We start from the raw sequence: 26090 nt of genomic DNA, 5'->3' as shown, positions 1-26090 counted from the left end.
CCTCGTGATATCATATGTATTGTGTGGGCTGCGTCCATAGATTGGACTGCTGTGATGGCCACCCATCCCTCATTTGGGGAAGCACAACCGCCCATATCTGTATATGACCTGAAACGCGCAGACCTCAACAATTGACCGCAGCCCTAACAGAAGGTGGAGAGGTCAATTCTGAGGTTCCATTTGGATCTATGTGGTAGGATACCTAGTAGTAGATCCCTAGATTTCTTTGGGTATATAGTCATCCAGAGACTTTTAGTATGACTATAGATGTACAGTCTGCACCAGAAAGCACATCATGGTAGTATAAACTTGCTCAAACCGGTGTGGAGTTTCCTCGTTTTTCTCCATTCCTCTATAGCCCCATAAATGGAGTGCGCAAAAAAGCACGAAAACTAGAGCTGAAACGCCCCTCCTTTGAGAAAATCCTCTCTGCCATTTGAGGCAACTCGTGGCCATGGTCCAGAGCATGGTAGATAGAGGATGGGTCTCTTGATTTAGTGCCCGACGCAGTCTCGTGCCCCCTCATATTGATCAGGGAGTGTTGAGGCAATTGGCAGCTTTTTGAGTGGTGCGTGACCGGGCAAAGGGACTGGTTCTGCGAAACAAAGGTTCATGTTGACATGGTGCCTGAGGCTACTGATGATGTGCCCTTTCTCGCCTGGTCAACAACTCGACATGAAATAACGCCTTTTAGTGCTGACCCGTTTGTGGGATCACGAATCTGACTTGTTCTTTATGTGACTCAGGGAGAACTTGATGGGTCTTCTATGGTCCAGAGATGCACTGGGAGGAGGGATAAGTGGTTTTGGTAAGTTAAGGCTTCTTTTTTGCAAGCTTCCTGTGTGTTTTGGACCAGTCAAATAATGAATCCCACGAAGCTGCGAATATGGAGTTGAACCTGATGATTGTCCATAGTGATCAGGTGAGCAGCAGCTCTTGCCTTGAAGTACGTGATTAGAAGATGCAGCTGCTTGCACGAATACGTTTTCCCGGATGAGAACGCGCTCGACTGAGCTGAGAATCAAGCCTCACTATCAAAAAAGCTCTCCAGAAGATGACCATAATACAGGCAGAAAGAAGTCAAGCCGAACATGTCTGACGCTCGCAACTATACCGCGGGCTGGATTTGCGCCATCAGCACAGAGTACGCGGCCGCGCAGGATGTGCTTGATGAGGAGCATCTAGGGCCAAACTATGTGACAGCTCACGACCATAATAACTACCCACTCGGCAGGATTGGACTGCATAATGTCGTCATTGCTGTCCTTCCCGACGGCGGACATGGGACAGATTCTGCTGCAGGCGTTGCTCGTGACATGCTGCACTCCTTTACAAACATACGAATGGGCCTGGTTGTTGGCGTTGGTAAGGGTGCTCCAGACCAAGTCGCGATATACGTCTTGGAGATGCCGCCGAAAGTAGCCCGGTGCATGAGAAAGGGGCGCTTTCCAGTATGATTCTGGGGAAGCGGTGCAAGATTGGACGGAACTTTGAGCATACGAGAATCCTGAATCAACCTCCCACCCTGCTCCGAATGGCTGGGAGTTGCCTACAAGCACGGCACAAAGCCCAGGGCCATTCGCTCAGTGCGCTCGTTGGCGAAGCATTGGACGAATCCCCGACTGAAGAAGAACTACGGCAGATCAGACCCGTCATCGGATTCTCTCTACAGGGGTAATGTCCTTCATCAGCAATCCGAGCGCGACGACCTCGCTGGCTGCTCAAATCTCTACGGAGAGAGCCTCTGCAAACCTTATACTGCGCAAGGAATGGCTTCCCGACGAGGAGAATCCTCTCATCCACTACGGGCTCATTGCTTGAGCAAATCGCCTCATGAAGGACGACCATATCCGCGAGATCCTTGATCAGGAGAGTAATGTGTTGAGCTTTGGGATGGAAGCCGCTGGCCTTGTTAACCACTTTCCTTGTCTGTTTATCCGCAGGATATGTGACTATGCAGACTCCCATAAGAATAAAGAATGGCAGGGGTACGCTGCGTTGACCGCAATGGTATGCAGCGGCATATGCGAGAGTCTTCTGCGTCTTATCTATCTGGCCGGGGTAGAAGCAGAAAGGATGATCCTCCCAATGTCTTGAAGGATACAGTGAACACCATTATCAGCCCGCGATTCGAGATGAACCCTCAGCCCAACCTCGGAGTGCATCAAGTAGACAGAGTGTCCGGGCTAGACGACACAATAGTATATTCTTTGAAATGAAATTGCAGGAGATCTACCCCACGAAGCCAGCAACAAAGTATGTGAAGGAGATTGACGGATTCGTCAAAGAACACAGTTCATTGAATCACTTTCTCAGTGACAAGCCAAGCTTCATCCAAGACCTAGCTCGGAAAACTATCGAGCTGAAAACGATCCAAGCACAGATTTCGGGAGTCAAGATATATTGTCCAAAACGATCAAAGTGTCACTGTATCAACAAGTGATATACTGCGGCGAGCGTCCCGGATTCCCGAGCTTGCTTGGTCTTGACATCTCTCGCAGACGACGGCCATTAAAAGAAGCGCTAAAGTCCTTGGGGCAGCCAGCAAAGCCTCAATCGGCGAATCACCATAATAACCTCCCCGGATCCTCTCCGACGGGGAAGCGGTTGTGCTACGCTTCATCAACCAGGACATAGATAGCTCCCCAGCCTGATACCCCCGGGCATAGATGAAGCACTGGGGTCAATATTGTGGAAGAACCATGATAATACTGAGTTTGTACGTATCTAGGATCCTGCCCCTAGTGCAAAGCAAGATCAGCAGCATGGAACTCAAGAAACCACTGCTCGTCTCCATCACCATGGACGGCATACCAGGCAAAGAAAAGACAAACACCCTCGCCAATGCCATTGTGGAGTGTGACGAGCAACTGCAAAACGCTGGCTATCCTCGCGAAAGTAGTTGATGTATATACAAAAGCATGCTGCTCTTCCACCTCATCAACTTTCTGACTGACGACGTAGAAATGCAGGTGTAAAGTTCATTATCGGCCAGATAAGCACAGCAGAACCGGCGACCCAGTTCCTCGAACCCCTCACGCACAATGAGAATGTTGCTCCGGTTGCATCCGTTCCTTCTCGTGGGATTCCACTTCACCTGATGGCTCGGCGCTGACATTGTACGAAGCACACGTGGGCTTTGAGGTGAACCAGAATTAGTTAGCTTGGGGATTAGTTTGCGCATATTATGCAGATACTAGGGTACTTGAGGGGATGGATTTCAAAATCTGGTATACATTATGTGGCTAGTTGGTATTCTCTTTGTTCTGTCTACAGATGGCTCTAGCACTTGTGAGCACCCTTTCATATAGTTAAGGTATACCAGGCAAGTATAGCCTCATAGTCTCTTCCTAAGCACAACTAAATGCATGATAGCTGAATTAGTACCTTATAAACCCAGGTCTCACCCTGCAACAGCCTTGCGCCAATCATCAGAGCAAGATCCTCCTCACTCTCTGGCTCATGGCCACAATGTCAACCTTCAAGCTTGAAATTACTCAGATTGACCCTATGGCGAAGGCGGCTAACGGCAGATATTCCGATTTCAAAGCATTGCAGGTTACTCAATGCTTCCTAGAACCCTTGATGGCGACGGGGATAATAACAATCATGAATTGAAGCATCACCCAAGCAGACCTACTACTATACAACATGCTAGAACCCAGGTATGAACATGTCCAGACCAAGCCCAGCTTTATAATACCTGTCTCATGCTCTTCAAGATAGCACAGCGGTCCCAACTCTCACTGGGCCCAAAGGGGACTGCTCAACCTCGTCCTGTGGTTCATCGAGTGCGACAAATATGAGATGCCTGAGAGTTTCTTAATGGACCTGTATGGCCACGTGCAAGATATGTTATTTCACTGCACTTTACTCTACTTATCACGGTCAACCCTCCTTCCCAACAAATGACGACCCAAACTGACTCCCGTCCTCTCTCCAGCTTGCTGGAAGAATTGCAACAAGGCAAGGCAATACTCCAACAAAGTCTCCTTCATTGCACGCCTAGCCTGCCAAGGAGTCGCGGACATATCAGGAACCATGATCTGGGACACTCGAAAGATCCTCGAGGAGGAAACCGGTCGTGCCTACGCCGCTACCGGACCCAGCGCCAGCAATTCCCTGAGCGTAGCAGCAGTCTAGATCCTGACTAGCGGAAGTCACTTGTTTGAAGATCTTGTTCCGTTCCCCGGCGAGGAGGGCCGCGGATTATATGGCTGCTCTCGCAAGGCATATCACTTGGTAGGCTGGGATGCATGGAGGGATCTAAGGTAGACAAGAAAGAAGGATAAACCGTCGCCGGACTAGTCATAGCCTTATGCAGGTCGGACTAAAAGCAAGAATACGTATTCCTGCTCTGATTCATCTGTACCTAAATCTAATCCAAGCCCTAATAAGTGCCTTGAGGAACCATTCGGTGAGATAGGTTGTTATACTTAGCTACGGTCGTACATCATCTTTACTGCCGATGGAAGGGGCTATGTTGACTCTCTGTCCTCCGGGACACGGCCCTGAGATCTATGCACGGCTCGAGGAACTCTGATGGGGTAGCGATACAGTGAAAGCGCTTCAAAGCCAACCCACGCTGGTTGGTGCTGTTATGATAGATTTGGTTTACTATAATGACAATGAGCCTGAACGGCAGCACTTCGTATACATAGTGCACGAATATATAATCTCACTCGCCTTAGCTGGTATAGACCACAACAAGATTTAACCAGCAGTATGTCATGGACGACAGACCTGAGTATTAAAGAAGAATAGGTATTGTGCTGGCTGGCTTAGTAAATAGTCACTTTGATGAAAGGCACCTATAGAGCATTATTGATTCCAACAACAAAAGGGGCATGACGCCCAGCTGGAATCCGTGTACGCATGTTGAGCCAAGGAACAGAGTTTAGGCTGATTCCAATACCTAGGTGTCGTTGCGGTTCTTTGGTTTACTTGAAGGGGTGCTGCATCATGTGGTAAGGAATAAGAGAAGATGTAGTAACTCCGGGTATATTTCTTTGCCCGACGCAGAAAATTCACGAACGTCATGATTGTCAGGGCTAGCTGGAAGAGCAAAATTGTATTTACAGTAGATCCGCTTCGTGCCTCAGGCACCAGTGGACAAGGAGGAAGGTCACGTGTGAGCATCCAACACACCAAAAGGCACTCCGCGCGCCATCGCCGCAAGCCCGGGACAAAAGAAACTCTCGATATGCAGTCGTTGAGGCTGATACATCGTTCAGATGAAAGAGAGATAAAAAATAAAAAAGAGAATGGGATGAACCGGGATTGAACCGGTGACCTCGCGATTCCAAATGATGGACCAAAGTAGGCTTCAGTCGCGCGCTCCTGATAAGACTGTTAATTACTGGGCTGGCTGGTTACGTAAGAAGTGGATACATACTCCCAACTGAGCTATCACCCCGTCTTGTTGAAACATAGGCGAATGAAACATACATGACTACAGTTTTCTACCAAATAACAGCTCTTCTCAATCCCACGACAGAGATCTGATGCTCAAACATGCAGAGGTTTTGATGAAAGGTTTCATGTCAACGAGAAACGACGCGCTATTCGTAGGCCAAACTCCTACAGGTTATCCCAAATCTCCACGATGGACAGTAAAATGTCGTTTGAAGTATATATTTTCAGCACTCAGTACCGGGTACCCTAACCGCAGTGTGCATCAGCAACGTAGAATTTACGCAACTTGATGTACCCCACACATAATCGGAAGCATTGCTGATGTACTGAAGTAACTGATTTATACATATTTAACCCTGGACATGACGGAAGATACACAGCCAATTGTGGTTATCATTCGGGTTGAACTACGTGACTAGCCCAAGGAGCGCGTCAGCATACAATACTCGATCGATCTATCCCGCCTCGTACTAGCAACGCGCCATACACAACATTCTTAACTACAAACAAGCACATACGACCACAGGGTGTGGAGAACAGGGTTTCTCGTCCGCTCAGCCGTACTTAAGCCACATAGTGAACGCGGATAATAGTTAAGTAATAATAAACGCATTAATAGACAGACTGTTTTGATTACCACCTTAGATGGTGAATCCAAGGCCATCTAAGCCAGTCTACCGCTCCTGAGGAACCATAGCTCGCTCTTAATTGCTAGTAGAAACTCTGCCGCTCTGGCAGTGCTGTCGCGGTTCGTCGATAAGCGAGACGGCAACTCTTGTTGGATTTGTATCGTTGCGGTTTGTGTTTACTAAAGGTACAAGTAAGCCTTCCTACTAACGAATCCTACTGTTCTGGATGCTTTGGCTTGGATACAATTCTTGTTAGAGAAGGGGCAGGTCACCAAGAGACGACCTGAGGATAAGCACGAGCCGGGGCTTTCGACAAAATCTCTCACCCTCGACTGATCCGTAATCTGAAGAAACGGAGCATACCCCGTGGGTGGCCACGTGGGTTGCGAGTTTCCTCAAAACCGAAGAACAATCTGAGTCCCCGAGGGAAAAGTCAGAGCTCATGGGCGTGGAAATTGGCATCCCACAGGGATCACCACTATCACCGATATTATACCGTTGTCACCATCAAGACAGCACCAAGCCCATAAGCCTACGCTATTGGGATCCCAGTAATGAGCGAGGTCACACCCTTGCGGCCGAGAGCAACCAAGAAACCGAGCCAAGAATACACCAGCTCGTCGGATTTGCCGCTGTCATAAACAGGTTCATCTTGAACTGGCTTTTTGTTCTTGCAGAACACTCTCAGCCCGTAAAAATCCGACTCCCTACCTCAACTCCGTCAGATGTAAGTCCGAATACACGTGCATTTCACCTTGGCCCATGAACCAGGTGACTGCTTTGTTCAAAACTGACTTAGGCACTGTGAGAGCAGAGCCAGCAACCACCTCGGCGTGCTTTTGCAGATCTTTGGTAGGCGGCACGATAGCAAAGTGGATCTGCATCTAAGTCATTGCTTTTGCCTTTGCGTTTACCCTTTTTTGCTGCAGTAACGCATTCCCAAATCCCCAAAAAGGCCATGTGAATCGCGAGCTGCCTGGTGATTTCCTTAAGTAGCGCGCAGGCAGGTCTTCGGGCTTTACAGACTTTGGGAACACAGGAGGACTGGTCTATCTCATGCCTGTAGCGTAAGTGGATGTCACACTAGTGTGTGCTTTGGCAGTAGGCTGAACTCGGATCTCTCTTTAGAGAGCATTGTAGACAAAGCCCAACGCTTTTCCTTAGATTATCCATCCACTGACGGTCCTTTCTGTAATTTGGTGCTGTATTTTTGTACCTGTACGTGCACGGACTACCCCGTTCCTCAGGTTTGAATCTGGCATATTTCCCACCCGTTCTATGCCTCGGAAATGCCGACTAAGCCTGTTGGTCAAAGCTGATGGTTTTCCAAGCGATTTCAAATAAACGTACTGTATTCGGGCTAGTGTGGCCTGGGCCACCTGCATGTTAGTTGGCACTGGCTAATATCCATGTCTGAAACTTGCGGTCACGCCTTCATTTTGCTAGGTTAATAATCATACGTTTGAAGATCGAGGTACCTAACTACATTCACTAACTTAATCTGGATACTCTCTGGCCGACGGTCCACTCAATTTGTAGTTTATATTCTGCTCGGAATCCATGTTAGATTGCAAGTGACAAGAAAATGAGGTGCCGAGCTACGGTGCATAGGCGAGACAGATACTAGGGTTGTTCGACATGCGAAGAATCCTTCCAGTCCCGCAAGAGCTGAGCAACCTGGGTATGCCCATTCCTAACCGCGCACTCCTCAGCCGTGACCCCATGCTGATCATCACCCAACCTCGCTTGAATACCTGCGCCGTGACGTAGCAGGGCCCTGGTTGCATCAAGGTGACCATTATTGGCGGCCAGATGCAACGCGGCCAGCCCCTCGTCGTTGAATACATTGACATCGATTCGACCATCCTCTAACAGCATTTCCAGTATCTCTGTGCTGCCCGATTCAGCTGCCAAGTGTAAGGCCGTATTCCCGCATCCGTTCTTTGCGTCGACCTGTAAGCTGCCTCTAAAATCGCGAAGCAGGATCTTAACCACCCTGGTATTTTTATCCATCGCAGCCGAAAGGAGCACCGTGAAGCCGTTTACTAGGCGGTAGGCGCCCTCGTCGCCGTCGTCAGACCCTTCCCCATCGTTGTCCCCGCAGAAACCAATCTCGTATTCGTGATTGACGTCGACGTCCTTGCGGGTCTGGAGAATTAATTCAGCAGTATCCGGGTCATAGGCCATGGCTAGGCTTAGAACGGACTCCTCATTGCTGTTAAGCGCGTTGACATCGACCCCCTTGAAGCTCAGGATCCGGCGCGCTATCTCTGTGTGGCTGCCAGCTATGGCCTTGTGCAGTGGGGTTTCGTCCATATAGTCTCGAAGGTTGACGTCGATGTCATCTGCCCGGGTCTCAAGGATCAACCAGGCTATGTCGAGGACGTTGTTCTCAATAGCACTATGCAAAATCGGCCCAACATCATTCGATTTCACGTTCACATCGACCCTGGGATCGCCGATGAGGATTTTTACTGCGTCCAGGTGTTCCCTCTTCCATGCCCTCAGTAGCGCTGGCCGGCCGCCTACTTCTGCATTGACATCTAAATTCTCGCGCCCCCCGAGCAGTGCCCGAATCATGTCACAGTCGTTGTCGCGGGCTGCTGTGGCGAGCAATGTCCAGTCTTCGGAATTTCTCGTATTAACGTCGATGTCTGTCTGGTTAATGAGCATATACGCAATGTCGATGTGGCCACGGCTAACTGCCCAGTGAAGCGCTGATTGCTTGTTCGTTTCGATATTCCAGTCGATTTTTTTTCCAGACGCGATGATTTCGGATATCACGTCAATATATCCGAAGTAGGCGGCTCGCGTGAGCGCGGTCCAGCCCCTCAAGTCTTGTTGATCGACATTAACGTCAGCTCCCCCGTGTTGGAGGAGTGCGCGAAGTGCCTGAGCGTGTCCGCAGCTTGCAGCCTGAAACAGCGGCGTTTGCAGATTGTGATTCATCGCATTGACATCTATATTCCTAGTGGTGAGCAATTCCCGTATGGTGCTGATATGCCCCCGGTCAGCTGCCACGAAGAGCGGTGTCTGGTGCGACGACGGGTCGACACTATTCACATCCGCTCCCGCCTCAAGTAGCCTTCTGACTATCTGGTCGTTGCCATAGTATGCAGCGATGTGTAGTCCCGAGCGCCCATTCTTAGCTCGTCCGTGTACGATTTCCGGCGTCTGCTCCACGGCAACGTCGATGATCTCCACGAAATTCCAGACACAGGCAAGGAAGAAAGGAGATGGGGCTGTGCCAACGGAGTCGTCAATCTGCCGATCATAGAATGAGTTCTCAAGCCATCCGCTCCAGCATCTCATCAGTGTCAAGAGCACTGTTCCAATAGGCGCAACCCGGACCAATTCAGACAACAGACCTTTCACCTCATCGCGCCGTCTTCCGCTTTCGCCGATCCTTGCGCAATGAAGGGTCCAGTATCGGAGGGCGTATTCGGGGAAAGCCATGACGGCCGAGTCGAAGCTGGGAAGGATATTCCGGTAGTTTTTGGAAAGGGACTGAATGTAGACCAGACAGGAGACTGAGATGGCGAGGTTTGCCTCGAGATCTGAGTACTCTGATCCTCTCGCTCCCAGCAGATATTCCTTCACGGAGAGGTGCGCAAACCCAAGGATACCACCGTCCCGCTCATGCTCGAGGACAAGGAAATTGCTCGCTGCGCGCAGTATATATGCCTCATCGATATGTGCGGCTGATTGGCCGAAGTTAAGAGGGTCGTTGGCATTTCGCAATGCCTCAACGATTAGCCCCAGTCGGGGAGGCACCGCAGAAGCAAGAAGCCATCTGAATATCCGTTGCAGGTCATAGCCGACATAGGTGATCTCCCCCTTATCTTCGCCCGTCTTCCGTGTGTACAGCTGATTATATGCATCATTGAGCACAGGTTTCCCTTGTCCACTTTCCAGCCTCTCAAGGCGTTGCTCCAAGTCCCGAGGATTGAATACCTCTTGGTCGAGCAGATACTGCAATTGCAGTTGAGCCCATCGAAACCTGGAAGAATATGTCAGTGATGCCTCGCAAGATAAGGGCAGCAACTAGCAAAAAAAACCCTACCCTCCCTGTCCTCGGGTAAGGACTGAAGATACCAACCGCTCTCTGAGAGCGGCATTAGCTTCATCGGACAGTTCATGCCCACGCTCGCATTGAAGCTCCACGTAGCGATTCACAAAATGTTCGAAATCAACCGCGACGGCATTAGGCGTGATGCTTATAGACTTGCAATCCGTCAAGATCCGGGTGACATCGACGTCGTCTCTGCTGGACATGAACAGTCTCACTTCACATGCATTTCTCAGCTTTGACGTTGCGGCAGAAAGTTCTTTAAGCTCTGACAATAGTTCCTGGGGTCTGATACACTCATCGAGCGCGTCAATTATGAGAGCTGTCGACGTAGAACGGGACAGCAGACGAGGTAGGATCTGTTTACATTCCTTCAGCGTCAGTGGATCCGTCTCTGGCGATGTCCTGCTTTTGTACGCATTGACGACGTCATCATCGACTTGTGTTGCCTTGGGCGTGTACGCCAGTTGTCGCACGAGGGAACGAAAGATCTCAACTACCGAACTCCCGGGCCCCGTTCGTTTGGAGCAGTAAAAGTATGCGACAAATTCATCGCTGAGGCCCCCGCGAAACGCCTTCTCTAGGAAGGACTCTATCACCCGGGTTCTGCGTCTATCATTAATTTGGCAGTGCAGGGTCATTTTAACGCGGTTCACTCACGTTAGGCTAGTCTTCCCGCAGCCAACTGTCAAGCATGTTAGCCCCCATGCAGCAGGCCGGGTATGGCTATGACTCTAGGTACCTACCCGGACCATGAACCCAGAAAGCCTGGATCCCTCCCGATCCTTGGGGCCGCGCAGACCACCACGTACGGAAAATGTCTCCGTCAATAAGCCATCTGCCGGCGTTTTCAAAATCGCTGTCCAGTTTCGCATCTTCAAGACCACGTTTGCGTTCACCGGACGGGTCGCTGCCAATCCAGTTCAGGACTTTTCTTATCTCTGTGAGGGTATCAACATCAGGAACATCAAGATTTTTGAACTTTTTCTTCGGCCGGGATGCAAATTACCTGTTCGATCCGCAGTATCGACCAGTTCTTGGACATTCTCCAGCATGGAGATAAGACCTTCAGACCGATGTTAGTTGCAGTCTAGATATTCATACCTACGGTGGCTAAACACACTCTTGTCTTTGTACTTCTCGAGCAAATCTCGGCATCTCTTGTCCTGTAGATTGATATCCTGTTTTGTTAACTCCCAATTCTCGACCCCGGCAGCAGCCCTGAGGAATACAACTGCAATGAGCAAGAATCAGCGGAATTGTAGAATAAGATGGATGTGAAAGAACGGATTACACCAAGAGGAAAAGTGTGCTACCCACGCAGTCCATTTCTTCTAAACTGGTCGATTAGCGCGACCTGGCACTTCAAAATCATCGTATAAAGCTTTATGAGTTCGCGTTCAAAAACGTCATCCTTCTCATAATATTGGTAGAATTCCTCTACGCTTCTGTAGCGATGTATCAGGAGACAGACGTCCGAGAATGCGTCCATCGCCGCATAGTACTGTTCCATATCAATCGTGGCGAGCTATATACCCATCCGTTAGCGTTAATGACAGCCACACATTGTGATACACCTCCTCATCCCCCCCCCCTTTTCTTTCTTCCGCTGTCTGGCAACACCGGCAGCGATTAGAACAATGTTGTATCGGGATACGTCACTCACATCTAGAACAAGGCTAAATGGCAGCCAAGCGAGTTTCGCGTACCCCGTCGGATCCAAATCAATCAGGTTATTCGCTTTCTCCTTGAACCCGCTTGTATACGTGAGGATATTGCGTAGAAGCGGCCGGATCCGGGTTTCCTTGCCCCGGATTTTCGCGGGAAGCGCCCATTGGCGATGCTCCATATCCTCCATTTGCTTCTGTGCAACACCAGAGATGACGTCCGCTATCGACCGGTCACTACTGGCCCACCCGTCCTCGTCCTCGCCGTCGCCGTCTGGGCAAGTAAGTGATTTCTCAAGCGCATCCGACCCCTCCTGGTATTCTATCAATGTCGCGTGAAGGTCCGTGCTCTCCCCTGCGAGGGCTGCAGCGGCGCGGTCCCAAAACGCGATCGCGGGCACCTCGGCTCCGGGTTTCGCGATTTCCATGGCTATTGAGTTGGCGTATTGCGTATTGGAAGGCTCATCGGATCCGTGTTTGACCGGTTCAGGGATACGCGTTTCCTCCTCGGTCTCATCGCTTGGAGGCTGGGGCTGGTCTGCGGGATCTAGACAGGGGCGTTCTACCTATGAAAAACCCTTACCATCAATTTAAGTTTAAATAGCTTGGGTCGGAACTTGCTTACCTCCTGGACCTCTCCGTTCAAGTCCTGTCCTTTTGGGTGTAGATGGTCGGATAACCATCTGAATGGACTTCGGTGATGCTTGCCTGGTCCCATATTCTGTTCGCGTGTTTTAGAGTTGTGCCACTTTGAAAAGTGCTCATAAATGAGTCGCTCAGGGGATAACGAGAGAAGGAAAGGAAGAAAGAAAAAAGGCGGATAGAGAGAATGAATGACACGGGCGGGGTAATTTGCCTACTCAGCTCAGCTAGCCACATTAAAGCTGCGCCTAACTAGCAGGGGTGCGTGATTGAAGACTCATGGTACCTCTTTGTTATTCGAGAAGACCAAGTTCGACCAGTTAGTCAGTGACACAAGGGGATGGAATCAACCCAAGGGTCCTTACAGAATACTTTCCAGCCCATCACAGACTCAATCTTGTCACTTGAGAAAAAGGTAGGAATTCCCATAGTTGAGCATTAGTGCTTTAGGTAAGATATTTAAAAGCTTATACATTCTGGAACGCATATGCTGTAGTAGTAAGGACCATAAGCTTATCAGGCTTTATATCACGAGTCTATAACCACGATTCACACTTGCAAATCTCAATGCATCAGCAAAATTGTATTTATCCGCACTAAGAGCGACATCGGGAACGTCAGACAGAGCCATGTTATTTGGCAACATCTTGTTTTGATGGTGTATAATAGCATAAACATACTTCATTGCGATCGCATTGTCCTCAGGAAATTACAAATCTACCAGCCTTCACTAAAGTAGATCACGGTCCAGTTGGAGCCCAGCATGGCAGGATATGGTTTTAAGGTTGCCTTAAGGGTCAGTGCGTGGACACGCAGTCGGATTTTTTCTGGACCAACGAGTACAATCACATCGCCATCTGCAGCTATATTCTTAAGTGCGGTAATATCATTGTCTCTTATTTCAGCCATATCAAGATCGTAGGCAAATGCGTCTGATAGGCGAAGTGTTGATGTTACTGTTAAGAAGCACGTAGGGCGGTTGTTCTCTAGACAGGAAGGAATGTTCCCAAAGTCTCGTCACGTTCCGCAGGCAATATACAAATAAAGATTTGTTCAAGGCTGTTCAAGTAAAGGGTAACTATGTGTTTAGAAGGATGATCTGTTGATAAAAAGCAGAGGGGTTGACCTGGATCTCTTGGCGAGAGCCCCACACTTATGAGCCAATGATCACACGGGCCATCCTTGTTCCGAGCCAATATCCTCAAGAATGGCGAGCGAACATCACAGGCAGAGTCGGGCCTAAGAGGAAAGCAGTTTTAGTATCAGGTTAGACAGGCCTGGACGAAGAAAGGCCTGTTGCACTAATTTGCTTTTTTCCTTTGTTCTCCACTAAAAATTGATTTATTAATTGAATGATTTGATACATTGCAATCATATGGAATTCACTGCCACAAGCAGCATAGTTAGCAAAAGAGACCACTTTTAGCTGGTTCAATTCTTTGGCATGTTGGCCAGCAACTTCCAACCATCACTACATTATTACGATTCACAGAAGTGGTAATAAAGGCCTAGGAGAATATCCCAAACTTAGTTTAGCATATTTTTGATTATTTTTGATTGGAGCTTTTGAAACAAAGCAAGAGTAAAATAATTGCGCCATTTTTGCAACCTAGTGTAGTACAGCTCTTGAACATAGCTCGAGAATCAACTCGCGCAAGGCCCCTGCAGTGGGGTCGGAAACATTCGTCTCGTCTTTGAAGGTCAGGCCGATTTCGAGAGTTACTGTACGTAGACAAGGGTAGATCATAATTGACGTATGACTTATCCTGCCTTTGTTATCTGCCGCAATATGTCATGATCTTGGGCTTGTCTCGTTGTGGCATATATCATCACGTGATTTGGCGAGTGGATTGTTTCTGCTGCGTCATGTACCACAGTCCGCCGATTAGCTTTAAGCGCTTCCTGGCAAACTGCATAACAGCCAATCATTATATGCGCACTAATCAAAACAGCATGATCCCTCTGCCTCACTTTTTCAGTTTTGCCCCTCTCCGACGAGATGCTGGCTTTGATGGGATTAACATTGATGTCTTTCATGCTATTTTTCTTTAATCACACCAAATACTTGGAATCAGTCACTTCTCTGTAAGGCCTTGGAGGATCCCACGTGGTGGTTGATCTCAGGCTTACAAGGTCCCAGTGCGCTACTTAATGGGTTCCAGGGGAATCGCGAGGTATCTCGCGATTCATGTTGGTCTTTTGGTAAGGCTTTGGAAGGACACGTGACCTGGCACAGCACCTTTACATTCTCCTTATACTACAATTAACTGCTTGATCATTGAAATTCTCCAACCTCTAGTCCTTAAGAAGACTAAAGATTAGGAGATATTTTAGATAAGGGATTATTAATATACTAGTATACCTAGGTTAGCCTTTAGGCCTATTTCCCTATATTTAAGTTTTTAAAAATAAAGGGATTGTTACAGTGGGTGCCTCAGGCAGCCCTGACAGGAGGCCGCGCGACTGCTGCTTGGGATCCAACCTGTTTGGGCCTAACCCCTTTAGGCTAAACCCTAAATGACTCTCTTAGCATCACTATATATAATAGACCTATAGAGAATTACTAGTCTTCCTAATCCCTAGTGATTTATTTCTAAATTAATTAGTATATAGCTTCTCCTTCCTCTTTTATACATCCTTTATAGCTCGACATCTCATTGCTTGCTAGGCCCACGCCGCGGGCGAAGACCGACTGACTTCCGCCACCCATCCGACCTCGCCGCTTACATAAACCTTGAATGGGAAAGCTAAGATATCTCGAAAGACAAAGAGCTCATGCTCCTGTATTGAGAGTGTGCCTGTGGTGGAAGATCAAATTCATTGGCCGCATTCCAGGATATAGATGGAGAAAGTGGGTTTAGGCAAAGGGTTTGCCAAGGGAATCTACAGAGTACATGATTGTGGGGTGATCAAATGAGCTTTAGTTTTATTCAATGCTAGTATTAAGCTTCGTGTATGTTTATTACGTACGAAACCGCATGCGATTTTCAATCGGTCTGAAGTCAACTCTGTGTATAAACTCTTCTTCTGAACCGTAATAAGCCTATCTCATCCCTCTAGGGATTCTCTAAGCTCGTTTGGTAAGGCCAAGGTATCTGGAAGAAAGTGGACGACTGCTTTGACCCTGACAGGGGTGGGACCAAGGTGTCAGCCTGGTGCTCGAGTCAGCTCAACTTTGCGATAGGTGACCATGTGAGTGACAGTCGGCTTTATTTTATTTTATGGAAAACGACCTCAAAATCTTTCCCGCCAGCCCGTAAATTGATGTGGGCGTGACGGCCTGAGGCTACCGATCACGTGCCTGCTTCCTAGATAGCTTCGTCTTCCGCTAGCTAGCACCTACGAATGGACACACATCCCATGATGTCTCCTTTCTCCCACGGCTTCCATGCCGATAATTGACAAATACATACTATAGAGCCATGCATCTATGGTTCCTCAATAACAATGTCCTAGCAGACTGAAAACTCATGACCAATCACAAAGGAGCGTATAGGGTCAAATAAAGAGACTACAGAAGAAAGGGAAAGAGAAGGCCGGGAAAAACATCACTGAGGGAGCAGACGCCAGACCTCAGCATTCGCAACAGAACCAGACTTCCCCTCGAGGAGCATCTTCTCCATGATCGTTACGCATGTCAAAGCGCATCCAACCGCCAGAGTCTACCCGGATCCTCCATGACCATAATTAGGGACAACCCTGCAGGAAGTCGTACGGTTGTCAGCTGCAACGCGCACGTTCGAGTGGGAAAAAGGTCGAAGCCCTCTCGCGAACCGTCCTACCGTTGGCTCTACTTTTTCCGTGAAGTCGTCAAGACAACCCAAGAACTTGGTCGCCCTTTGCCACATTTGCTTACCTCCGGAGACTCGGCGGTTAGGCTGACCAGGTCCCAATTGTTACGCTGAATGATTGATCTGACAATGAGCGTTTCGTCATTGCGAGGGACGATGAAGATCGTTTTTCTGGGGCTCCCGTCTGTGTGATATTGAGCAGGGACAAGCCATGCATTGGCCTTCAGAATCTCCAGGTCCGAATCCTTCAGAGCCTTTACGGTTGAATCTTGAGAGTCAGCCTTCGCGGTTGGATCTTGATCGTCAGCCTTCACAGTTGAATTTTTTGAGACAGCCTTCACGTTCTCAGCGTCCAGTGATATCCGCTTGACTGCACCGCGGACAGGAAAGACCTAGTCATCATTGGCCAGCTCGCGAGCCCCCAGACCGCTGGCATTCACGATCAAGTCTGCCTTGAAGTCGTCCATAAGCTCTCGCACGTGGAGATGGAGGTCTCCCTCGATCGTCCTGGTCTCCAGTATGGCGCCCTTGCCTTCAACGATCGCCCTGAGCTGCTCGATAGCGACATCCGTGTCGATGACTGGCGCTTGATGACAGTACGCCCACTTTAGGGCTGTCGCGTTGACGTCAATTTTGCCGGCTTTGCAGGTAGAGTTCTCCTCCAGGATTCCGAGGACGGCGTGTTCATCGGGAGCCGGTGTGCTTGATCTGGAGTTTGCCTTTAAATAGGTGCTTGTGGTTCTGATCTAGTTCCAGCAATTCGTCGTACTTTTTCTTGTGCTCTTTGATGCTTTCCGCTGTCCTATCGTTCGGTCCGTGCACGGCTCATTGAGGTCGTGGTAGAAGAACTGATACAGATTCTTAATCGTCACACCAAAGACCTCGTCTACAGCTGAGTGCTTCGCCAGCGCCTCGTAAAACAGAAAGCTCTGCAAGGCCCAGATCCGGTATTGGTCCAGCTTCGAGTACGCCAGCACAGGCACTTCAATCTCCGACAGCCCACAGCCGCCCGGGGGGTACTCCCAGAGCGCACCAGCAACCTGGGAGGTGATCCTTCCCTGTTCGGATGCCTTCTCCAGGGTTGCCCATTCCTTGGCGACGATCGAAACGCGGTATCCCTTGTCGAGAAGAATCCAAGCAGTCATGAGCCCGCTTATTCCGCCTCCTACAACGAGAATGGTCTTGTTGCAGTGGTTGTCGTACTCGTTCATGAGTCCTTCGGCTTCGTCGAGGAGGATGGTTCGCTGACGGCAATATTCGGTCATTGTGACTTTATCCAAGGTTTTTGCGGAAATATGGTCATTAAACGTGGAGATCAGCTGCCCGGTCTTCTCATAGGCCGTCTTGACTTTTGTGGCGACGTGGTGTGCAATTTCAGATTCTGCAGCGACCCAGGCGCCGTCTTTGAGCTTGCTCACGTCGTATGCGGAGGATTCATCTTCGCTCATGTGGGCTATTGCATTTCTGGCATCAGAGATTGCGTTTTGCAGGTTTGATCCCAATGATTCCGAATTTGTTTTTGACAGAAGGTCCTTGAGCTCCTTGGCAACGCTATTGCTTCCGGTTGAAAGGCTCAGGTACTGAGCATCGCCGGTGCCTCGAACAGTGGAAGGGATTTTGATGTTGATGTGAAGGGTCATACTGGCTGAACACAAGGAAGAATGGATACTGAAGGAAATTTTTGTTTCTTGAAGGAAAGTTCTTGTTTGATGCTTGGTAGCAATTAAAGACCTCTAGAATGACCTTTCCAGGCCCTTTTATGCTCGAATCAGCCTCCTTGGGTTTGCAAGAGGGCACCCACCCACACTGAAAATATCGCAAACCTGAAGATCTCACTTCATCTTGGGCATCAGTCGATCGTCGCCGGATGCGTATGATAGACCATATCGATAATACCATGGTTTGGTTCCTGGATAATGATTCCGGAGTCGGAGTTCAAAGAACTTCCGTATCATGGGAGTAACCCATAGAAGCTTATGGGAGTAACCCATAGAAGCTTTCGGGGCTGTGGTGTATATTGGGCCTATGTGCTGCACGTAGCAAACTCTTCAAGACAACCTTATTGGACTGCTGAGGAGCTGTATGCGGGACAGTCTGCGACTAACCCATAACCGCTCGCAAGGCTCTGCACTCCCTCGACATGAGATTGTCGGTGAAGGAGTTCATGGCCAACAATCTGAGGGGTAATGGACAGGTGAATGTCTAGTGTCATCTACTTGGCCATGCTTGCATATCGCCGATCTGCGTATCTAGCGCGCAATCGGGCACTCAGAGTCATATATCAAGATCAGGCTGGGGTGGTGGATGACCCAGAGGCAGATTCCGAGCGCTTCGTATGGAGTAGTCTGTCAGCAGTCAGAAAAATAGACCATGGTCACTACGTCAGGGACTATTGTGAAACGTGAGCTATCGCCATCGAAGAGCTTCTCCGGAGCCTTCTCAGACTGTGAGTTCCATGAAGTAGCCAATGAGTCAACAAGGGGGCGGCGAAGCCAGGGCGCTTCACCGAGATGCCTCAGAAGATGGATGGAGCGCAGATGCCTATCTCAGCTACGCACATAGAGTATTATACGTAGTCGAGACTCGCAATAGTTGTAGACGCATGCGCACATCGAGAACCGCTCAGGCTCGCGGTGGTATTGGATACGATCATTCTCGCATCCTGCCTCATTTGTGGTATGCTTGGTATGTCGGCCGTGTAACCCATCCAGGCCAGCCGACGGAAAGCGTTGCAAGGTGTGAGCCTGTCATCAACAGCGGTTGGGCATTTCCGCTCTTTCCCATTCCCATTGACCGGCCGGGAGTGTCCAATTCCCTCGAATTGGGGATGTGGGAGTGAAAGACTACCTGGCACTGGCCCACGAAGCGACTTCGGCCCCGTTCACCCTTAAAAAGAAGCATCTATACCGATAGACAGAGCACTTGGCCTGTCCAACCTCTTCTCAACACAGCCATTGCAGTAACCCAAGACCAAATTTGATATTCTTTACTCTTCCTCAACCATCGGAATCACCACATCTCCACCATGTCTATAGCCAGACCAATGCAAAAAACCACCCTGCCCCTCCGAATCCCGGTTCCCGGTTCCGCCACCATCGAAATCAAAGGAACCACCAATGCCGCCTACCATCAGCGAGTGACCATCGAAGACACAGCCGAGGGCGGAACTTACACCTTCTACGGCCAAGGCGAAGGAGTCACAATGCAGGTCCGGGACCACCACGGCACGGACCTCGTCCAACTCACGGAGATCGAACGCCATTACCGTACGCTGGTTGTGACCTGCCAGTATTCCCGGACAGGATGGGACGGTGACTATTACCCGGAGGCTGTTGTGAGAGCACGGACCTGGCGGAGTACAGCGAGGCCGATGCGAATACACCGGTGTGCATTTACTGGGAGATTGACACGGAGGATGGCGAGGATGAGGACTTTAATGACTCGGTTATTGTCATTACTGCGACCCTAAGTGAGGATTGATTTGGTTCAGGCAAAGCATGCTTCCAGACTAGAGCAAAGTAGTATTGAAATATCAACAGGCCTGGAAAGCACTGCCGTGCTTTCTACAAGTATATATTTCTTTTTTTATTGCGCACGTACGCCTTAGTTAGGGCTACCTGCTCCTGGAGGATGTGCTACTAAGTACCTCGAGTTCTAATCCCGCGAGAGACCGTCGCCGACTAGAAGCGACGGTATCTAGCTAGCTAGGTTCGGCAGGGGACAATGGAATAGGATTCTCTAGGCTGCCGCGGCTTGCGACTACGGATCCGAGTACGCAAGTTGTTTCCCCATAGATTGTGCGATGCAGGATCGTCCAGATGGCACTGGGACGCTCAAGGCAGCAGTACAGGAATGAGGCTTTGTTACGGATAAATTAGGAAATCAAGCGTAGCATACGAGAAGAACAGTCTTCTTTTTTTTTTTACCCTCCCTCACCAAATCCTAGTAGACCTCCAGAACGAGCCAATCCCAAGTTGCTACCGAGCCAGCCAGCAGACCGCAGACAGCAAATCCAACCTCTCAAGTAAACAACTTGAACCCACCGGGAACAAGCTTCTGAAACACCCCCTCGGGGTCATACTTCCTACTAACCTCCCTCAGCCTCTCCCCACTCTCCCCCCCATACGACCCGATCGGATCCTGCTGCGAAAACGCATAGTTCAAAAACTCAAACGGAACATGCACGCCGCGCGTGACGGCCTCGGCCCGGATCTTGTCAAGGGTATCTTTTTGCGCGGCGATCAGCTTCTCGTCGTCGTCCTTCTTCCCCCAGTAGGCGAGGAGAAGGAGAGAGACGAGGGGGCCGGACTCGGGGCTTAGCCCGAGAGAGTTTCCGCCCAGTTCGGCGGATTTTTGGAGGAGGGAGAGGGGGTATGGTTGTATGGTGAGTGAGCAGACGAGGCCGTCGATGGATTTGATGGGTTCCAGGGCGGTTGTGTAGATGGAGACTATGGCTTTGAGGGTCGCGGCGTCGGCTTTGATTGTTGTGTTCATGTATGCGCAGCTGGAAAGGTCGAGTTTAGCATTGGCGATAAATAGTTTGAAGGGCGTGGCGGGGCTGGGTATGTAGGGCAACTCACCGCTGGTTGTCCATCGCCGCCGCGGCCTGCTGCGCAGCCGCATCCTTCAAACTCATCTGCTGCACCGAACTAATCTGATCCAGCTTCGGCTGGATATTTGTAAACACCCTCAGGACCTCCGGCACAGCACTTCCCTCGCTTTCCCCCGTGTAATAAACCTGATTCTGACACATGGTCTGCCCAAACTGCGCCGCATGCCCACACTCAGCATAAGATGCGTTTCTTTACTCGCATCACCCTTTTTGTTCAACTCGCCCACGAGCGCATCAATCTGGCCCTCAAACGACGGCTGGAAGTAGTAGATGCTTCCGGACCAGAAGGGCTGCGGCTGCGGGAACGTGCGCAGCTCGTAGCGGGTCACGATCCCGAAGTTGTTGCCGCCGCCGCGGAGGGCGAGCCACAGGTCGCTATTTTCGGCGCTGTTGGCGTTGATGGTTTTTCCCGAGGCGAGCACGATTTCGTAGGTGAGGACGTTGTCGGAGATGAAGCCTTCGCGCGAGGAGAAGAAGGAGAGGCCGCCTGATACACACTTGGAATCAGAGATATGGGATTGTTTAGAGGAGAAAACAAAACGTACCAGACAGCGCCAGCCCACCGATTCCACCCTTTGAAGAGCGCGAACCCGTAACACCAAGCTTCTTACCGTCCAACGCCTCATAAACACTCCCCCACCTCGCCCCCGCGCCAATCGAGACCGTGCCGTTATCCTTGACCTCAATGCCCGTGAGGAGCCCAAGGTCAAGCGTGATCCCGTCTTGGATATTCGCACACCCGGGGAGAGGCTGCTGCCCCGCGCCACGGACTGCAAACGGAGCCTTCAGCGGATGAATGATCTGCAGGAAATGCGAGACCTCCTCGGTACTCTTGGGCTGGAAGATTGCGGCCGGGGTGAGGTCGCTCTCGAGGGGGGAGAGGTACGAGTTGTTGCGGTCGGTAAATTCGTCGGTTCCCCAGAGGAGGATCTGCGAGGCGGGGAACTTGGCCTGCAGGGCTTTGATGGCGAGTGCGATGGACATGGTGGTGTTGTGTGGTTTTGTAGAGACAAAAGGGATAGAGCAGGTTGATTGCGAGATGCTTTTGAACAGCTGGGAGTCAATTAAGAGATGCCAAAGGGGGAGGAGAGAAATCTTTGTCGAAAGATGCGTCAAGAATGGGGTGAAGTGTTACTCTTGTGTACTTTTATGCTCCCCAAGAGCTCCAGGCCGCAGGCTCAAACGAGCTCGATTCCTTTCTTTGTTTGATGTCAGCACTAAGCCCCTCCCACTCACTCCTTGACGTGTCGATCATCGGTCCTTAGCAAACGGCGAGCGGGGTAGTGAACCCAACCAAGTGCAATTGAATTTGCCTATCTAGGTGTTGTGGAAATTGGCTGGTTAGATAGTCTCTGCGTACCTGTGGCCTACTGTGTGGGACAACCGCAGAGTTCCCAGAGCACATCGAGTCCGCAAAGCCCAAGAGGCGAAGCCTTCTACGGGCCGATCCAGAAATTTTGACGCCGACCGAGCAGGCCATGGTTGTTGTCTTGGGCATGTATAACCAACTCTCTGCTTCTGGATCAGGCTGATCAGCAAGCCAAGCGATACAGTCAGTGGGGACAAAGCCCGAGCGATGCCGGAGAATAGTGCCAGGGACAAACTGGAAGCCAGGGATCCCAGTCGGAAGAGGCTGGGGTAACACAGACGGACTCGTGCATCAATGCCGAGCGGGGACCAGTCCCAACGGGCACCTTGGCCTGTCACACAACTGAAAGGGTTGGATCTTGGAAGCCCTTGGTGGCTGCTGCTCTCTGCGAGGATCTGATCAATTCCAAATCAGCACCGTCCAGGGTGTGTTGTCTGGACACGGCGGCTTACTTGAGCGAACTGGGGTAAGACGGCGAGACTGGATAGATGTTGGTGACACTGTCGAGCAGCGATTACTCTTCACCCGTGGCTAGCAACTCTTGAAGATGGCCCTGTCTCTGGCGCAATGAGGCTCTGCATGTTCAGAGTGGAATCGGAGATTGTCGATCCCGGAGGTGACGTTTTGAGTATGCATATTGACATAGGAGGGGACTCAGCCCCATGGCCAGTAGCACATCAGCAAGTCACACAATGTGGCACTGGGCAGGCGCACGCATGGTCCCGAATCAGATCATCTCTCACTCGTGGAGGATTTGCTTTGCTGACCACGGATCCTTCAGCGGACAAGTTTTGTTGATTTATTGCATGCAAAGCGTATGCGGATCCAAGGCGAGTACCCGTCATCTTCAGTGGTTTCATGGGTATCAGGGAAAGAGAAGAACCGGCATAGCGCAGACAGGACCGTCGAGTGTTCTGTCAGTCTTTCCTGTGCCACTTCTCCTCTGCCAAAGGAACTCGAGTCGCATATAGGTACCCCGCATCCTCTTCACTGTGTAATCAGCGTGGAACCATTGTCCTCCCACCATACTTGCCCTAGCCATGGGACGAGGGAACCTGTCATGTATTCTCTGCAAGCCCCCTTACGACAGAAGAGCAATTGCTGTCACGAGTCTCGGGATACAGGATAGGAATGTTTCTTCAGCTCTCAACCTCCATTCTCCAGGCGATTCTAGATCTTCGCCCGTGGGCCGGAGCTCGACGTATTCAGGTAGTAACCCGAGGTAGTCTCACAAACAAAAACTTGCAGAGCTAGAACATGGATCAGAGGATGTATAGATTTTCAGGATCGGGACTCGGAGAGTCCTTGAGATGTTGCTCGTCGAAGGTCCGGGGGGCACTCAAACCGCCCTCAGTCTTTCGATACCCACATCAGCCATATGCGTACACGTGCTGCGAGGTCTTCTTACTACATTTACTATCGCGGGATTCTCTAGTATTGGTCCGAACGGGATTCATACTATTATATCTACAGTGCCTAGCTCTTTCACGAGTTCTCTACAGGACCACGGACACGATTTCTTCGCTATCATCAGTGGTTCACACTCTGAATTGCTTACATAGAGCCTAACTGGGGCTGTAAGCACAACATAATACATACAAACAATGGCCTTTTTTGCCTGTCAGTCTTGGGCTGTGTGACCTTGGTACATTGGCGTGATATACCTAAACTAATATGAGGCAAAGAACCAAGCAGACAATTTCTTTAATCAGTCCAGCAAGCGAGGTCTCTTACAAGCAGATATCAGCTTCGCCAGATAGCCCAGCACACTGCCATTTCGAAAAGCCAAAGCAGATACGAAAAAGGGCAATAACTAGAACACTCAAAACAAGCTATATCTAACAGAACCAGAAAGCAATGTGACGATAGTATCGCCTTTCCATACCATTTCTTCAGCTTTCGGCTGTGTTGGAATCTGCGCGCGGCCCATTGGACCAGCTCCTCTGGTATGCACGCTGTCTGACAGACTCCGAGCAACTGCGCGAAGCCTGCCCAGGCTTGCTTTTTGCTGACAGCGTCGGGATAAGAAGGCATTGAGCCCCATCCCCCAACGTCTAGGACTGGCCTAGGCAAAAGCACACTCAGGCAACTAGCCGCTCCGTCCCAAGGCTCATCATTCATCACTATCCAGTGCCATCTTTGACCATCGACAAAAAGACGAGAAACCACCATGTCTAGCAATGAGGGAATGAGCCGCGAGGCATTCCTGGCTGTTGGGGTATGCTTTGTCGTCGGGACTTCCCTTGGCGTCACCGCGCGTCTGTGGATAAATTATCGGTATATTCGGAAGAGGTTCAAGATGGATGATGGTGTGTCTCTCTCAATACTCTGAGGTCCAAAATCTATACTAAAGACGTTCCAGCCGTGGCGGTCACTGCGTTCTTCTTCCTCGCGGCGATATTTGCTCTATACGATATATCCTTCGTAGGATATTCATGAGACTGATCAATTAACGAGTCTCGCTAACAGGTTCGCCAGAGGTCACCCCCAAGCCCGACACGACACTGCATCTCCTTGCTCAGGTTGGAATATCTTAAACTTACCACCCGTGTAACCCACCCACAGTCCACCATCTAACCTCTACATCTCCAGCTGGCCGTATCCAGCGCTCTAATCGGCGCGTCGCAATGTGGATCACCAAAATCCCCATCGTGCTCTTCCTCCAAGTCTTTGGCGTCAAGACATGGCTCAAAATCGCATCGATTACAATCATCTGCGTCTCGGGCGCCTGCTTCATCATCGGCTCCTCGGTCGTTGCAGGACGGTGCACCCCGCATACAAGAGACTTGTCGCCGCAGTTCATTTTCAACTGTGCAGACACGAGCACGACCGTGGGGGTGTTTCTCGGCACGGTGGCGGTTACTATGGACTGCATCATCCTCCTCATGCCGATGCCGGTGATTGCCAAGCTGAAGTTGCCGCTGAGGGTCAAGGTCAATCTGGTGCTGTTGTTTCTTACGGGTGTTTTGTGAGTACCGAGGAGCTCTTTCAGTCGCAGTAGGGTCTGGTTGACTGATTGGCGCACACAGCGCCATTACAGCGAGTGCCTTGTCCACCTACTACAAATGGCTCTCTAGCGGAGCCGAGAGCGACTCGACTGCAGCTATGCTATGCACGTAAGTCCTGTCAACAAGACCTACCTAGGTAGTAGCCTCACTAAACTACCTCTAACGAATGGCGTACCCACAGAACAATCGAATGCTCCATCGCCCTCTTGATCGGCTGCGCCCCAGTCATCTACTCATTCTGGACCAAGTTCCGCCCAACAGTATTCACCTGGTCGACCTTCTCCTGGCGGTCCTCATCGTCCGGGCCACGACGCATCCTGGACACCGACAATAGCGTGCCGTTCAGCGAGGAGAATTCCCTGGTCAATCTGGATTCGAACGGCGGGGTCAGCAGCGTGAGAGATGTCAAGGTGTCTGCTGAGGAAACGCGGGTGGAGCGGAGGGTTTGATTTGATTGAATGTGGGACTCGGATTGGAATGGCATTGGGGTGTCTGGACTCTGGCATGCATGCATCAGGTAGGGTAGGGCAAGGTTGATTGGATGGTGTGGTAGGACCTGAGTTTAGCGCTTACTCGATTGTATGACGAATGGATGTTTGATTCTAAATTTGACTACCTCGTAGCTGATCTGTATGTAATCTGCGTCCTACCAGCCAGTGACAGCCTACAGGAAATAAATGACCAATAGTGCTCTGTTTCTCTGCGGATTCCGCGGATCAGTGCGTCAATGGTCTGAGCCTTGCCCTCCAGCTGGCGTCCAACCTGAGACGTGGTGCTTCGTCTGAGCGTCCCGGAGGCGCTAGAAACAGCAGAGCCTCTCTATATCCCAGCGGTGGAAGTAGCGATAGCGTCGGGGAGGCAGTTCGGTCAGACAGGGAACTCGTCCGG

General features: G+C 50.3%; 6 protein-coding genes across 6 annotated transcripts; 4 read left to right on the top strand and 2 right to left on the bottom strand.

The window, feature by feature from the left end:
• Positions 1–1091: 1091 nt before the first annotated feature.
• BJX68DRAFT_259404 (nucleoside phosphorylase domain-containing protein) lies at positions 1092–2097 on the top strand (the record flags this gene model as incomplete). The annotated part of the gene is made up of 3 exons (XM_071043692.1): positions 1092–1451; positions 1557–1674; positions 1823–2097. The coding sequence occupies 3 exons, from the start codon at positions 1092–1094 to the stop codon at positions 2095–2097; spliced, it is 753 nt and encodes a 250-aa protein (XP_070892785.1).
• Positions 2098–7736: 5639 nt separating this feature from the next.
• Positions 7737–10551, top strand: BJX68DRAFT_249362 (uncharacterized protein). Its single transcript, XM_071042091.1, has 2 exons — positions 7737–10044; positions 10108–10551. The coding sequence occupies exon 1, from the start codon at positions 8383–8385 to the stop codon at positions 8755–8757; it is 375 nt and encodes a 124-aa protein (XP_070892784.1). The 5' UTR covers positions 7737–8382; the 3' UTR covers positions 8758–10044; positions 10108–10551.
• A 5533-nt stretch (positions 10552–16084) lies between these two features.
• Positions 16085–17424, bottom strand: BJX68DRAFT_259403 (FAD-dependent oxidoreductase; the record flags this gene model as incomplete). Its single annotated transcript, XM_071043691.1, has 4 exons — positions 16085–16249; positions 16279–16605; positions 16654–16853; positions 16983–17424. 4 exons carry the CDS (start codon positions 17422–17424, stop codon positions 16085–16087), a joined length of 1134 nt encoding a protein of 377 aa, XP_070892783.1.
• Positions 17425–19238: 1814 nt separating this feature from the next.
• BJX68DRAFT_272828 (uncharacterized protein) lies at positions 19239–19693 on the top strand (the record flags this gene model as incomplete). Its single annotated transcript, XM_071047291.1, has 2 exons — positions 19239–19479; positions 19542–19693. 2 exons carry the CDS (start codon positions 19239–19241, stop codon positions 19691–19693), a joined length of 393 nt encoding a protein of 130 aa, XP_070892782.1.
• A 540-nt stretch (positions 19694–20233) lies between these two features.
• BJX68DRAFT_272827 (FAD-binding domain-containing protein) lies at positions 20234–21809 on the bottom strand (the record flags this gene model as incomplete). The annotated part of the gene is made up of 4 exons (XM_071047290.1): positions 20234–20717; positions 20794–20978; positions 21053–21312; positions 21371–21809. The coding sequence occupies 4 exons, from the start codon at positions 21807–21809 to the stop codon at positions 20234–20236; spliced, it is 1368 nt and encodes a 455-aa protein (XP_070892781.1).
• A 2555-nt stretch (positions 21810–24364) lies between these two features.
• BJX68DRAFT_272826 (uncharacterized protein) lies at positions 24365–25651 on the top strand (the record flags this gene model as incomplete). Its single annotated transcript, XM_071047289.1, has 6 exons — positions 24365–24503; positions 24557–24618; positions 24675–24716; positions 24801–25162; positions 25224–25310; positions 25384–25651. The coding sequence occupies 6 exons, from the start codon at positions 24365–24367 to the stop codon at positions 25649–25651; spliced, it is 960 nt and encodes a 319-aa protein (XP_070892780.1).
• Between the last annotated feature and the right edge of the window lie 439 nt (positions 25652–26090).

This window comes from Aspergillus pseudodeflectus, assembly GCF_044049435.1.
Source record: "Aspergillus pseudodeflectus strain CBS 756.74 chromosome Unknown BJX68scaffold_90, whole genome shotgun sequence".
NCBI classification, from domain to species: Eukaryota; Fungi; Ascomycota; class Eurotiomycetes; order Eurotiales; family Aspergillaceae; genus Aspergillus; species Aspergillus pseudodeflectus.
This window is presented reverse-complemented; position numbering and strand designations above follow the sequence as displayed.